At 36.6% G+C, this 16,032-nt stretch overlaps 1 protein-coding gene across 5 annotated transcripts in view; it reads left to right on the top strand.

Annotated features, from left to right (window-relative positions):
• UNC13C (unc-13 homolog C) overlaps positions 1–16,032 on the top strand; it is a 599,855-nt gene that overhangs the window by 413,941 nt on the left and 169,882 nt on the right. For all 5 annotated transcript variants that reach the window (XM_064485583.1, XM_064485584.1, XM_064485586.1 and 2 more), the window contains one exon: positions 8,388–8,521. In XM_064485583.1, coding sequence (XP_064341653.1) covers positions 8,388–8,521 — 134 coding nt within the window. The remainder of the gene's footprint in view (positions 1–8,387; positions 8,522–16,032) is intronic.

Below are 16,032 nucleotides of genomic sequence, written 5' to 3'. Positions count from 1 at the left end.
TTGAAAATGATCTAATAAGAGATGAACAGAACTTTGCCAAAGGCAAAAAAAAAAAACAAAAAAAAAACCAGTAATGGGATATGTTGGCACTACCCTAAAAGGGATGCCCTGTTTATATTAGGTCTTAAAATATGTGAAGAGAATTGGGTCATCAATTAAAAATACTAATGCTTCCATTAGCAATGGCTTTCAAACTTTTTAATTAGGAGGAGGGGTCATCAACCCTGTTGATCAATAACTTAATTTGCTTTATGCTTTAGCAAACAGAATTCAACTGTTTTCTGCATTTAACTTGAGTAATTTTCAACTTTAGAAGGGAGGTAGAGTGAAGTGGGCTCTCTCAAGAACATTCTATTTTCAGGGTCTGGGTTTTCTGACTTTTGTGACCTTATGTGACCTTGGAAGTACTTTAAACTATGTCAGGCTCAGTTCCCTCAACTGTAGAATGCAGAAAATGCAATAAATGTTTCTGTGGCCTTTTCAGTACCGCTCTGTGACTCGAACAAAGGAAAGAGGTATGGCAGTGTGGGTAGGTCTCTGAGCTCTTGGCTGTTAAGATGTGAGCAAAAAGGATGTGCACTGACTTAGGCACTGATTTAAACTTCTGTATATCTTCCTCTCTTACTGTGGCCCTGGACAGTCTCCTTGATTTTAGTCCAAATAAAAGACCCCAGAATCCAGTTGACTGCCTTTGTCTGAGATGACAAAGAATTGTAGAATTCTCCGGTGCGGTGACCAAGCTTCTCAATGAAGTTAATACATCTTAACAACCCTTTCTCCTCATTTATTTCCTTCCTGTTCTAGGTGCAAGCCTCCATGAAGTATTTTTACACCCTGCTTGCTTTCTTTTTTTCTTTTTTTTAACTTCCTATCTACCTCTTCACACCTTGACAGAGACTCACATCATTTTGCTTAAGTGTTAAAAGTCAAACAAGGATTTAGCCTTCCGGAATAACTAATATAAGCAATTTTAGCAAAGTCATCCATTCTGGATACCGTAGTATCCTTTTAATGGTTTTTTGTTTGGGTTAGCAGTGTAGGGAGTCTGTGAAGCATTGGGAACTGCACTCCCTGGTTATCCTGTTGTGTCCATGTCTGCTTGTCCCTACTGCCCAGAACGGAATGGAATTAAACCAACTAATTGGGAGAAGCAGATGAAGGGACTGGGGTAATATGAACTGTAAGGATTAACTAGTAACATTAGTAGGAACTGTTGGGACATTGGATACTGATGGTAAAACAATGTCAGTTAAGAAAGCTCTAAAACTGGGGAAAAACAAATGGAAATTCACTTAGACCCAAACCCTCATTGTGCCTTTAGCTCTCAAACTGCATGTGAATAGTGAGCAGCTGTGAACCTCTGAAGAACCAGAAAGTGTGCAGGCATTTTACATAAGCATTGATAACTTTTTCTGAAAGCTTTCCTTCTCATTCAGGATATATAACTCAGAATAAAAACCAGTCCAATAATATTAGTGGGAGGTAATTGTCATCTGTGTCTATAAATAATATAAGCGTGCCTTGGAGCTGAGGATATGAAGGGAAAGTCAAAGCTGTAAGGTTTTGATTGATTGTTGTTGTTTTTTTTTTTTATTGATAGTTGGGTTATTTCCAGGATATATTGGGTTTTTTAAAATTTTTTATTGGGATAGTCAATTTACAATGTTGTGCTCATTTCTGGTACATAGCATAATGATTCAGTTATACAAACATATATATTCCTTTTCATACTATTTTTCATTCTAGGCTATTACAAGGTATTGAGTATAGTCCCCTGTGCTATACAGTAGGACCTTGTTGTTTATCTATTTTTTATATATTAGTTAGTATCTGCAAATTCCAAACTCCCAATTTATCCCTCCCCACCCCCTTCCCCCCGGTAACCATAAGTTTGTTTCCTAAGTGTGGTCTATATGTTTTGTTTTCAGTGAAGAGGAGGAGGTCAGAAATATGATAACCTTCAGTTTCTTCATCTCTGAAATGAGGATTTTAATATTTGGCTTTGATATTTGCAAATGAATGAAGACCACCCAAAGGAGATTAAACAGAGGCTATTTATTCAGATCTTGCAAACACAAGAAAGGCAGCCAACATTACTTTTTGGCAGACCCAAAGGCAGACAGGGAAGCGGAAAAGCTTTGTAGTGAAAAGCAGGGAAGGCTTTGATCTGATGTGATGGGGTTTGTTGGCCTGGGGCAACTAGGAGTCACGTAATGAGAAGAAGGCATGTGATTGATTCGGGGGCATGCTGGCTTTCTCTGGTTGGTTCTGAGTTAGAAGAGAAGGTGAAATACAGGGAAGCTGGCAGTCATTGACCAAGTCCTGATCATCCTGGCCCGCTGTCACAGTGGTTGTGGTTTGGCTCTCCAAACTGGTTGCTCCAGAGACAGTGAGTCAGATTTCTGTCATACTTGATTTGGCCATTGTTCATTTGTATAATCACTTTTCAAGGCTGACAGTTTTGTTGTGGGGATTGACCATAGGAGGAGTTGAAAAGATGCCTGTGTTGCTGCTTTTGGAGGTGGTGGAAATACTATTAGTAAAGGAAAGGCAACAGTGTCTAGGAGAAAGAAACAAGAAGAGGGGCTCCACTGATGTAAAAAATGTTCCACCTGGTTGCCCCGGGCTAGGGAAAGGGTACCTAGAGAAATTCTTTCTAATCCTGCCCAAGTGTAAGGCAGTATGAATGCCCTCCCTTTTCCTCGCTGATAAACTCCACACTGCTCCCCACAAAGATCTCAAGTCCCCTGAGCATCTGAAACTTTATGTTCTGCTTCCAAAGCCATTAATGGAGTTTCAACTTTTCTAACCTGTGAACTGCTAGGGCTAAGATTTCCTTATCTCCAAACTATGAGAATATACACAGACAACTCAAGAGTCAGGAAGTCGCAAATCTGATATACAAGAGCTATCTAGTTAATTGTTTAGTGTTAATTTATCTTGCCAGCCTTTTTTGATTATGTTTTAAAGCTTATTTCTTTTTAAATATGCAGTCTTACCTCTGTTTCATTTTCTTTTGTGTCCTGATTTACCATGCTGTCCTGATTTTTCCAGATGCCCACTGTCTATAAACCTTGTTGCCAAAACTTTTTTTTAATTGAAGTATAGTCAGTTATACTGTGTCAATTTCTGGTGTACAGCATAATGTCACAGTTATGCATATATATACATATATTCATTTTCATGTTCTTTCTCATTAAAGGTTACTACAAGATATTGACTATAGTTCCCTGTGCTATAAAGAAAAATTTTGTTTTTTATCTATTTTTATATATAGTGCTTAACATTTGCAAATCTCAAACTCCCCAATTTATCCCTTCCCACCCATATTCCCCAGTAGCCATAAGATTGTTTACTATGTCTGTGAGTCTGTTTCTTTTGTAGATGAGTTCATTAGTTTCCTCCTTTTTTCTTTTTTAAATTTTAAATTCCATGTATAAGTGATATCATATGGTATTTTTCTTTTTCTGGCTTACTTCACTTGGAATGACAATCTGCAGGTCCATCCATGTTGCTGCAAATGGCATTATTTTATTCTTTTTTATCACTGAGTAGTATTCCATTATATAAATATAATCATCACTTACCTGCCTTATAGAGAACCATCTTGCTGCACATTGCATCAGTCACCTGCTTATACACAAAGTCTGTAAGTTCTTTTCAGAGAGATTCCAGCTTCGTTATCTTCCCTGATGAATCACTTTCCTTAGCTCTTCTAGACCTCAGCTCTCGAGCCCTTCACCTCATCTCTGTTTCTGCTCCGCACTGCCATGGTCTGAATGTCTAAACACAAATATCCACCCACCACAATCTGCTGTCCTGCCTCTCTTACTCCCTTCTTGTTCTAGATCTACCCCTCTACCTTCCCTCCTATTTCTCTCCTCCTTTCCTCTGGACCAAAATATATATTTGTTCCAGGACTTCGCTCATTCTTGTCAAACACTGAAATCTCTTCCTGCTCTCACTGTGCTCCAGTAGCATATCGACCTGGATCCTTGCCTTCTAAATCCCGTCCTGGAGAGAACTCACAATGCTCCAGTGCTCCAAAGCTGTGTCACTCTAAGTGCAGGGACCCACCCTCAACACAGCTCCTGGTCTACCTGGCAGTGCCAGTAGCAGTCCGACTTAAGACTTTACTCCTCATTTCAGACTTTCACGACTGATTCCTCCTTCTCTTTCAGGATAGAAATTCCTAGCTGTCCTTTCTTACCATCTACTAGACTCAGCTGCAAGACTATCACGTGACTCCAAGGAAGCCGTCTTCATTTATGTTTTGAGGCTAATCCTCGTAGCCTCTGTACATAGACTCTGTACCCCATTTTCTCCCATTTCAACAGGGGTCTCACTCCCCCATCTATGCCTCTCTTTCTTAAAATTACTCTCTTTTAGAGTTTTTCCTCAAGGCTTTGCCTCTGGTCATGTATTCTCCCTCTCTCTGAGTAATCTTATTTACTCCAAAATTTCAGCTATCACATAGATCCTGGAATTCTTGAAGCTACATCACTAGTCCAGAGTACTTTTTAAACTAAAGACCAGTTTATCTAATCCCTTCTGGATAGCTCCACTGCATTTCTCCCTCTCCTTTCTTCCCATTTATGTAATGAGTTCTATTAATTTTACTTATTAACTCTTTCATAAGTATTCTCATAAATCTGTCAATTTCCTTTATTAACTATTTCATAAGTTTAAATTTATTAAGCTTCCTGCTACTAACAAATCGTTTTTTAAAAAAAAAAAACACCAGTGTAATTAAGTACTCCCATGTTTAAAATCTTGCAATAATCCTCATCAAATTTAGTTTAAATGCAAATTCCTTAATGTGATATACAAGATCCTTCAGGATTTGACCCCTGCATCTCTCTAGCCTTTTGATGCCCAAAGTATGGACAGAGGAACACTCCCTCTGTGGAAAGTTTTGCAAGATGGGATGTGGGGAATAGGAGGGAAGTAGCAGGCTCTATCGAGTTCAAGTACATTTGATTGACTGATGTTCCGTTGTTAGCTTTCAGAGCAGTAGTTAGTTGTCAAACTGGTCCCTGAACCAGCAGCACCAGGATTACTTGAGACTTTGTTATATATGCAAATTCTCAAGCTTCCCCCTAGGCCCACTGAAACAAACCCTGGGGGTGAAGCCTACCAGTCTGTAGTTAAGCAAGCCTTCCCAGTGATGCTGATAAACACTCAAGTTTGAGACCTACTGTCTTAGAGAATCACAATGCATATAACTGTCTTACTGCAAGAAGTCTGGAAATAACCTGTTTAACTTTGTTTAAGCAAACATTTCCTCACTTGTTTGATTATGGGACGTGTGTGTATGTGTGTGTGTGATATTTCCACTAACATTAAGTACAGCTAGTGTTAGAAAAACATACTTTGTCAGAAACCTGCAGCCTCACATTATTAGTAATTCCCCAGTTAATGTTCTGTGCTTTTGCATCTAAACATCCCATCTTTGCATTACTCTGCTAAATATCTCCCCCCAACCCTTGTCTGGCCAACTCCTTAGAGGAGGTATTTCAAACTTGCATGCTTACTGAACAAAATATATAGAATACTACAGAAATATTGTATAGCAATCTTAGAAGTGTTGCCTAAATCCTGCTAACGTGAAGATATCCTCTGTTGTTTAAACATATTTTTGCATATAATGGTTCTCTCTCTATGTTGATCTCTTCTTAATGGAATACCTTCATATTTTCTTATTCGATATTGTGAAAGTATAATGTACATCTTCCCAGCTTGTCTGTGCAAGCCTTTCTTTATTGAAATACCTTTTATCCACATGACAATTAGAAGCTTTCTTTAGCTGATCCTACACCCTGGCAGCTTTCTACTTTCAAAAAATTCTCTCCCTATTATACTCTCACTGTCTTTATTTCACATCTGTTTTCTCAATAATGTATTAACAAAATAATTTGAATCACTGCAATTCTAGTGAGTATAATTAAAATTGACATACCAACTCATAGTTTTATAAACTTACTGTATTTTTACTCATTATTAATGAGTTTATAATTATGTATTATACTTATATAATATACATACATATTATAAAATTTTTCCTATTATAATAAATATTCCCAAGAGTTTCAGTAAATATTAATGTACTTATTACTACCTTTCTACATTTCTACTACCATTATCTTAATTTTTCCAACCATAAATTCAAATGCTTTAGTAGACTTCTGGAATATTAATAAAGTGTTACTTAGACAAACTAAATTCCTAAGAAGTCAGGTAAGTATTCTTATATACGTGATTGTACCTGATTCTTTTAAAGATGTAGTCCATAGTGAAATATGAAAAGCCTGATTTATGATGCTGTTATGTAGTATGTAAAAACAGAATGATTCAGCATCATTTGGTTTATTCTGATACAACATACAGAATTTTATGCAAAAATTGTTACCAACTATAATCCTCTGATGTCATTTTAAAAAGTAATGGAAGTATAATCTATGACAGCTAAGGGACTTTGGAATTAATGTATATTCAACTACTTTGGTCTCTCTTCCTTCCCAGATCACTCTTTGCCATATGATGATAAGTAACTCTGATGCTAGGCATGTCATCTAGAGGCATTTTCATTGATTTAATCACATTAGTTGAAATAAATTAGACACGTAGTTTACCTATATACACATCACGATGATTAATGATACTATTCTAATATAGTTTATGGCCTTCAGAACTAATTTTGCTTACAATCGTCACAACTCACCAGGTTCTGTGAATTTTTAAATACATCATAGAGAGGGAAATCTATTGAGCTTAGGGTAATGAGTAAATAATTACATTATTGTGACAATGATAAATCCCTGTTAATAAAAGAAAGATAAATTTCTATAGAAAATGTAAATTAAAAGTAGGCAACCTTGGACATTTGTAAGCCTATGTGGCTGCATTTTTCTTGTTAAAGTTTTTTTTGATGTGCCTTGATGTATCTGTGGAATTAAAAGAAGAAGGCTGCCAAAAATGTTTCAAGTGGTTCTCAGGGACCAGATATATAAGGTTCTTAAGATCCTTTGGAGACTACTTATAGTTCATTCTGGCAATTTGAAGTAGCTTGTGCCAGCCACTAATTTTTTGACTAATTTAACTCTTCAACTTTTAATATCTGTTACGTTGTGCGCTTAAAGTCAAATTAGCAGCATTTGGAAGTGCCCTAGCTGAACAGACATCCCTAAAGGTACATTAGAGTCTGTGTATGAGGTCTCTAATAGTAAGTGGATTTAATACACGGCTGTATTTTAAATGAGAACAATAATAGTGTGATGACTCAGCCAAATCTGGTTACATGTCTCGGGCATCATTAGAAGATACGTGTACAACCCTTCAGCAGAGGGTGGCTTATCTTTGGAGGAGACATGGCAGTTGGATAGGGCAAAAGGTTGGACCAAGTAAAGTCCAATCCACCTTTATATGAGAGCCTATAAATTTCCTGAGCTACAAATTGGAGACTTCGGATATCCTGGACCTATAAGTTTACAAATAATTGAACAAAAATAAAAAATGGTCAAGGAAGCCATGTTTCCACTTATTCATATACTTGAGTGAATATTGTCTCTGCCTTTATCTCTTTTGCCTAATTTTAAACAGTAAATGTAAATGAAGTGCTCTAAGAAGAATATCCACCTAACAAAATAACTAGAATAATTTATCTGTATGCTCGAAAGAATTGTGTGTTGAGTATAATGTTTATATGTGAAACACTCAAGATAATTATTATGCTCTGTTAATCTCAATATAAATTTAGATCATCCAGGCAAATTCAGTATCAAGAAGGATTCCAACATGATTTAAACACACATACACAGACAAAAAAGAAATAAAGACATACCAAGTTTTTGTTAGCTAGATACATAAGACAATGTTCCAAGTCTTTGATGCAGCATGTGAATACTGTAGAATTTAACAATACTGACTTTGTAACCAAGCAACCTTGAATTCTGCCGACTTACTACCAGTGTGACTTTGGGTAAAATATTTAGGCAGGATGAATTTCGTACACACACACACACACACACACACACCCCACATACTTTTGTGCGCACAGAATTCACCCTATTTCTTTGGAAGAGGCCACGTTAAAAAGGTTTAATTTCCACATCAGTAATTCCAAAGATCATAAACTGTAATAGTCAAAGGAAGAGAAACCTTCATTCCAGAACCAAAGCATTTAGAAAATCAAGCCTGACCCTTGTGACTTTACCCTATAGGATGCCATTTAATGAAGAAAGGACACCTGAATTTAATAGCTTGGGCTCACCTGATCTAAGAGTTGTCCTGTAACCCCTTGTCTCTGATCCTCCTGTTTGACAGCGACACCTAACTAAAATCATACCATTTAACCTTTTCTTTTGCATGTTGCGTGACCTCGTGAGCAGAGTAAGAAACAGGACATTCCTCGGGAGGATCAGGGACCAACCACCAAGAATTTGGATTTTTGGCCCCAGCTTATTACACTGATGGTCACTATTATTGATGAGGATAAAACTGCCTACACTCCTGTCCTGAATCAGTAAGTACGCTCTTTTGGAGATGAATGGATTTTGTTCCACTGAAGTTAAGAAAACATAAAATATTTGAAGTACAGCTTATACTCTCATGACAATGACAAACTTCTCCAAAATTAAGCTGTAGAAAGCAGTATTTTTCTATTTTCATCAGTAAATATTAATTCAGTGATATTAGGAGTTTTGAGTCTCAGTCCCGTAGAGTGTTATTATTTGAAGATGGAGACCAGTGTTCCCCCAGAATGTATTTTTATTCGATGTAGAAGTTTCTCTTTCTGCTGGTTTCTTTCATTGTCTTAAAAGAAAAAAAGCAATCCCCCCAAACTAAAAAGAATGTTAAACAGCAAGTATTAAACATACTCCGTTGTGACTTTTTAATAACAAGGATTTGTTTAAAAAAAAAAAACACTTGCTTTCAAAATAGTTGTGTATGCGGGATTTGACAAATTCAATGCAGTATTTAATAGAACAAGTCCATTTTCTGAAATAACAACCTAATCTAAGCCTATGCCTCTTTGCATAGAATTTATAAATTATGAGCAGCCTGGCAAGGCAGATGAATTAAATTTCATGTTCTAGAAGAGTCTAAAATCATCAACTTATCAAAATGCCACTCGCTGTGAGACCTTGGGCAAATTATCTGATTTCTCAGGGTCTCAGTTCCCTCATATATAAAATAAGAACATATTTACTAGATAATTTCCAAGACTGAATCCATCTTTAATGCTGCACAGTTAGGATTTATTTCATGCCCACACATTGAAAGCTGTACAACCAAAATAACAGCAGACTCTGCCAACTAGGCATGCGCAGTGTGGTTAATGGAGAGAGGATCTGGACGTGTCGGTGATGCCTGCAGTGCTGTGGGCAGCAGGGATGGCAGAAATGGACACACCAGGAAATAGAACGTGAAGTGCATGGAGACTTAATGTGGGGAGCTGGTCTCGTTATTTCGCACTTTCTATACTGGTCAGGACAGTTAGGGTCAAAAAGCTTGTGAGGAATCCAATTGAATTCCGATTGTAGAAGAAATACATGGAAATGTTCCAGTTTTTAGTCTTTCCTGTTTCTCCATCACCCATTTTCACCTGCCCGATTTCTCCTCAGCGGGTAGGAAGTGGTCCTCTCCTCAGTATGCAGTGATAGCACCATTGGGTTTGCTGTTACACGTTCTTCTATCTTTTACCCTCATACCCACCTTCTCTGCCCGGTGGCTGGCGTGCATCATGATGACGGGCTGTAGAGACTCTGCCCTTTTATTCTCTCCTGATAGCTCAGGATTGGATCTTCTCTGTTAATATGTGACACATCCTCAGTTCATCCTGGACAGCTCTGCAGAAGAGATAGGTTTTCTTATTCATTCTTCGGATCTTTCTTGAAGACAGAGTAGATTTCCTAAAGATCGAGAGATCAGTAACTCGTTTCAAGACTGTACCCTTGGGCTGCGATAGACACTTGAGAAATGATTATGGAATGGAAACAAAAAAACATCTGCTTAGGAATGCTAGTTAAAAGTTATTTGAAAGGAGTTTATCTTTCATCAAAGAAATTCTTTACATTTGCCAAATATCACAAATCAGGTTATGACTGTTAAAGGAGACATTATAAAATCATGGAATCAAAGTTTCCCAGAATCATCTTGAGTCATATACCATTAAAGATATACAAAGATTTTAATTATCTTTGTTACTATAATAAAGGAAGTGGAAGGCATGCATTTACTTACAGCAAAAGTAAATTTTAAATTTTGAACTTAAATTAAGTCCACTAAATATAAAAAAAGAGCAATGACACAAAGAAAGAAGAGAAATGTCTTTGTTTTGCTTTTTATTTTTGTTCTTAGTGTCAGAGTTTAGAGTCACCTTTTTTTTTTCTATGAAAACCTAACTCTAATAAACCTGAATGCCTTCCTTCTATTTGGGAATCTATGCTTTATTATTTGCTCAGATTTTGAGGATGTTCTAAAGATTTTTTTTGCTTACTAAAGGTCATTGCATTTTGTTTCTCATTTAAGAAAATCTGTGTTTTAAGTGAACTCACCTCGTTAGCATGGTGTGGTCTTAGTGGCTAATGTTGCTTTTGTGTAATTTGGCGAAATTTCCATTCACACCTGCTTCTTTATTTGCACAAGTTGGCATCACATTTAGGCATCATTAATTACCTCGCCAGTTAGACCAGCACAGTGTTTCACAAGGGAGAAAATCCAGACCACTGAGGTCAGGATTAAATAAGCTGCTTGTTGGCTTGCAGATGCTCAGCTTCATATCAAATCTATAGAGTTAAAATCTGAATTTGGCATAGGAGCCTGCATTATTAATAAAATATCCTGTGTGTGCTCTGTATACACCAGAGTATGAAGGCACAGGCCAACTTATGAAGGACATGTCAGGCTAGAACAAATTTGAGTTTTATTTTGAAGGTAATGGCAAGAGAATGAAAGATTTACAAATATAGGTCTTATTTTTATATCTTTCAAGGTAATTTAGGGTTATTGATATAAATTCATTGAATGAGGTATTCATTGTTATTATGACTGAAAAGTCATTGCAAACTTCTGCTTATTCAAATTTGATAAGAGTTTATAATTGTAGTATGTAAACATGAGGAGGGGATTTGTTTTATTTTACGGTAATATGTATCCAAGCACGTATATTGACTGAATGGACAAATTCAAGTAAATCCAAGTAGTTGGTATCTGTTCTTTCTGATCTTACTCCATTAATTAATTGATGTAGTAGAGTATTTCTTTGAACAATACTTTTTCACTTTTCAAAAATTATTTTTTATGAAGTGGGTTTCCAGATACTTGTAGAAATTTCACTCTTTCATTGAAACTGAAAGCTGTTAAGCAGAGTATGCTTAGATTTCTGGGTGTGGGTCTCTCTCGCCCTTCTAAACAGATATATTGGGGTGTAACAGTACAATAAGACTGCACATGTTTAAAGCATACTGTCTGATTAGTTTTGACATATGCATCCAGCTATGAAACCATCACCACAGTCAAAACAATGAGGACATCCATAACCCCATTAAGTGTCTGTGCGCCTTTTGTAACCTACCCCAGGCAACCACTGGTCTGCTTTATGATGCTTCAAATTAGTTTGAAAATGTTATCTGTTTGTATAAAGGAGTACTATATTATGTACATTCTTTTGTCTGACTTCTTTCACTCATTACGATTCTCTTGAGATTTGTCCAGGTTGTTGTGGGTATCCATGCTTCATCTCTTTGTCTTTCTGAGGAATCTTATACTATAGAGCTATACCACGAAACGTTTATCCATTCATCTGTTAGGATTAGGGTTAAGGTTAAGGTCAACATTTGGATTTTTTTTGAGATTAGATTGCTGTGAGTATTTCTTTACAAGTTCTTGCATACATACATTCTTTTATTTCCTTTGGGTCATATAGTAGGGACTTGTTTAATATTTCTTAAAACTGTCAAACTGCTTTCCAAAGTATTTGTACATTGCCAACACTTAGTACAATTAAACTTTTATTTTTAGCTATTAAAATAGGTGTATAGTGAAATGTCATTGTGGCTTTAATTTGCTCTTTGCTAAATACTGATACTGCCCCTCTTTTCATGTGCTTATTTGTGATCTGTGTATCTTCTTTGGTGAAATGTCTGCTCAGATCTTTTTGCCTTTTCCAAATTGGGATGTTTCTCTTCTAATTAAGGAGTTGTAATTATTCTTTTTAAAAAAATACATGAAGTCTTTATTAACTAGGATGTTAAATATACTAAATACAGGTCTGTGTCATGTATAAATGTTATATTTTCTCCTATTTTGTGACTTTTCCGTTTTTTATTACTTTCTTTTGGAGAGCTTTTTAAAATTTTGATGGAGTAGTCCAATTTGTTGATTGTTTTCTTTTGTAATTTGGGCCTTTTGTGCCCTGTTTAAACAATCTTTACAACACTCACAGTCAAGTTGCAGCACTAGTTTTCTTCAGGTTGTCTTATGCTGAGATCTGTGATTCCTTAAGTTATTTTTTGTGTATGGTGTGATACAGAGTTTAAGATCATTTGGGATTTTTTCATATGTTTATCTAATCTTTCCACGTCTATTTGTTAGGAAAATTATCCTATGCTCATTGAATTGCTTTGGCAACTTTGTCAAAAATCAATTATATGTGTGAGTCTAATGTATACTCTGTTCTATTGATCCATGTATCTATCAGTCTAGTAGTGACGAACTTTGGCTTTTGTCTGGAAAACTCTGTCTCTCCTTCAGTTCTGAAGGACAGCTTTGCTGGAGTAGAGTGTTCTCGGTTGGCAGTTCTTTTTCTTTCAGCATTTCAGAAAATCATCCCACTCCCTCCTGCCTTGCAAAGTTTCTGCTAAAAAATTCACTGATAGTCTTATGGAGATCCCCTTCTACGTAACAGAATGCTTTTGTCTTGCTGCTTTTGAGATTCTCTTTGTCTTTTATATTTTCTTTTTTTTTTTTTTAATTCTCATTCTGTGCATGCATTCTCTCTGACCTCAGTGAGCATCTTTATGACCATTATTTTGAACTCTATATTAGGTAACTCACTTACCTGTATCTCAGTTAAGATAGTTTCTGGTGATTTATCTTGTTCTTTTGTTTGGAACATATTCCCTTATTTTTTTCATTTCCCTAGACTCTTTGTGTTGGTTTCTACACATTAGATAAAACAACCACCTTTTCAGGTCTTGGCAGATTGTCTCATCAGTTAGCCCTGTGCTCCTGGTTGTCTCTCAAACCTTTATGGTTGTCCAATCTGCTATCTTTGTTCTTAGTGGTTCCCGTAGTTGAGGATGTGCCATGACAAGTCACTATCCCAAAAGGACAGCAATCAGCACTTAGATGCCAGCTAATTAGAAGGAGTATCCTCGGACAATGTCTGGGAAAGTATGAAGTTAAGCCCCTTCCAAGGAGAAATTTGAAGATGGGCATTTTTGCCTGCTTCCTTGCAACGAGCCCAGATGTACAGCCACAAGGGTGTGGGAAGGCCAGAGAGTACTCCTGCACCAGGTGAAAGCTGCTTCTTGGTTTGCTGTAGTCATGTGGGACTTGTGAATGCAAGCCCCACTGGATGTCAGAGCTAAGTGATTTGGGGACTCATCCCTCTGGTTGCAGCCATGAAAGTTGTGGCACTAAATATGTGGACAAGTTCCTTTCAGGGAGATACTGACAATTTAGTTTTATTGTTGGGTCACGCCAGAGGGAGGATGCAGGGGAAGTGCACACCAGCTGCCCTGGGCTCTGAGAACTTCAGCCAGCTTCTAGGTGGATGCTGAATTAGAAGCCAGACGCTCGAGTATCAGCTTATAAAGTATACAGGACAAATCCCTGCTGGACAGGACTGAAAGATGGGCCTTGTCACTTGCTCTTTCTGGGCTGAGCCTTGGGAGGACAGCTGCAGGGAGTGATGTGCACCTGTTAACAACTGCTTCTTGATTTGCTACAGTCCTGTGAGCCTGTGGACAGAAGCCCTGTTGGCTTTCAGAGCAGGATTTTTCAGAGTCTCATCCCTCAGGTTGGTGGGGGTCCTTAAAAGTTGGGACACTAGGTTTGCATTCCAAATGCTTTGCTTCTCAGGGAATCTGGGAATTGGGGATTCCCCCCAGTTGTATGGTGCTGTGCCCGAGGCGGGGTTTATGGCAAGACTGTGTATCAGTCTTTCCTGCCCATTTTGGTGTGGGTGTTTTCTCATTCACCCAGTGTGTAGGGGTCACTCAGTGAGGTTCTGAAATTCTCCCAGGAGGAATTGCTCTCGGTATAGTTGTATATTCAGTGCATCTGTGAGTGGAGGGAAGTTCAGAAGCCTCTTATGTCGCCATCTTGGTCATTACCAAACCTACTTGTTCCTGATTGAGCTTTGTTGTTTCGGTCTTTTAAGGGATTTTTTTTTTTTTCTTCACTTAATCTAACTGGTCACATTTGCTGTCATAATAGTTGCTCATGACATTTTCCTGTTACCCTTTTAATGTCTATAAAAAATGAAGTCATTTCCCTTTTCTCATCCTTAATATTGATATTTTGTATCTTCTCTCTTTTTCCTTGTCTAATTGACTAGACATTGATGAATTTTATTAGTCTTCTGAAAAATAAGAAGCAGATGTTGGTTTCATTAAATATTGATATTATTTTTTGGTTTTAAAGTAAATTGGTTTCTTCTCTATTCTTCATCATTTTCTTTATTTTCTAAGTATAGATAACTGTTAAGTGGCTACAGAAGTAATCCAGTGAGAAGATACAAGGTCTTTGTATAAGATGATGGAGAGTTGGAATCAGATTTCAGAAATACTAAAGAGATAAACTAAGAGATCTTTTTACTGACTGCATTGAGTAGATTGTTAAAAAATAAGATAGACAGTGAATATGCTGTATTTGTGGGGGCACCATTAATTGAGATAATAAATTCAGGAGGAAGTATCAATTTAAGGATGTACATAGTTTTAAAAAATGACATAATTGTATCTGGATATATAGAGATTTGGCCGTCTGTGTGACTTCCATGAATTATAGGCAGTAGGTAATTGTATACATAGATGTGAAAGTCTTTTAAACTGACAACATTTGAAGTGTATAATGTAGAGGAGTTTCACTATGTATGCTTGAAAGTAAGAAATCTTACTCTTTTAAAATATTCATATAATTTTACTCTCAGATTATTTAAATTAATGTGACTTAACACCACTTTGTTTCTGTAATGGTGACCAAAATATAAAAAGAAATACATTTCATCCATTCTATGGTCCTGTGTATTTGCATGGATTTTATTATTGTCTGTAATTTCTTTAAGCATCTTTCCAAAGTATACATATAATGAAGGCTCAGTTTATTTTCTCTCTGCATTAAGAGCATATGTCAGAGAGGATCTAATGTGTTCAGTAGAAAATGGACCAATTTTCAAAAATACGCTATTTCATTTGCAAACATTAGGTTTGCTGCTTTTATTTTGTCAAGGCTGTGGGATGAGCCATAACATTATTTTCAAGTTTTATGCTTTAAAAGGTAGCACATTTCATTTGCTGCAGTGAGAAGATTGGGTTTAAGATTCTTTGATCAGGGATTTACATCTGGTCCTTTCTGTTTTGGATCTAATGCTCTTCAAAGCACTGAGGCTGTCTTTGCTTGCACTGTGGCTTCCCAAAATAATTTTTCTATTTAAAAATTGTTACAAACCTGTTCATTATTCTAAAGAGTAGAGAGATCCACAGTGCAACTATATATCCATCACTCGAACTCAACATTGACCAAGATTTTGTCATGTTTTCTTTACCTGTACATTGAACTTTTCTATTCTTTTTCTTTCTTGCTGAATTATTTTAAACAAATCTCAGACATTATATCATTTCATCCCTAAAAATTGTGGTTATTTTCTTGCATATTGCAATGTCATTATCACAACCAATAACATTAAAAGTAACCTGTTGGTATTGTGTACCCCTGTTCCATAATCAAATGCTGCTGTTTTTCTTTAAAATACCTTTTTACATTTGGTTTGTTTTAGTTGAGATCCAGATGAGGTCCACATATGAC

Source organism: Camelus dromedarius, chromosome 5 (assembly GCF_036321535.1).
Source record: "Camelus dromedarius isolate mCamDro1 chromosome 5, mCamDro1.pat, whole genome shotgun sequence".
NCBI classification, from domain to species: domain Eukaryota; kingdom Metazoa; phylum Chordata; class Mammalia; order Artiodactyla; family Camelidae; genus Camelus; species Camelus dromedarius.
Note: the sequence above shows the minus strand (reverse complement) of the source record. Positions and strands in the feature narration are given on the sequence as shown.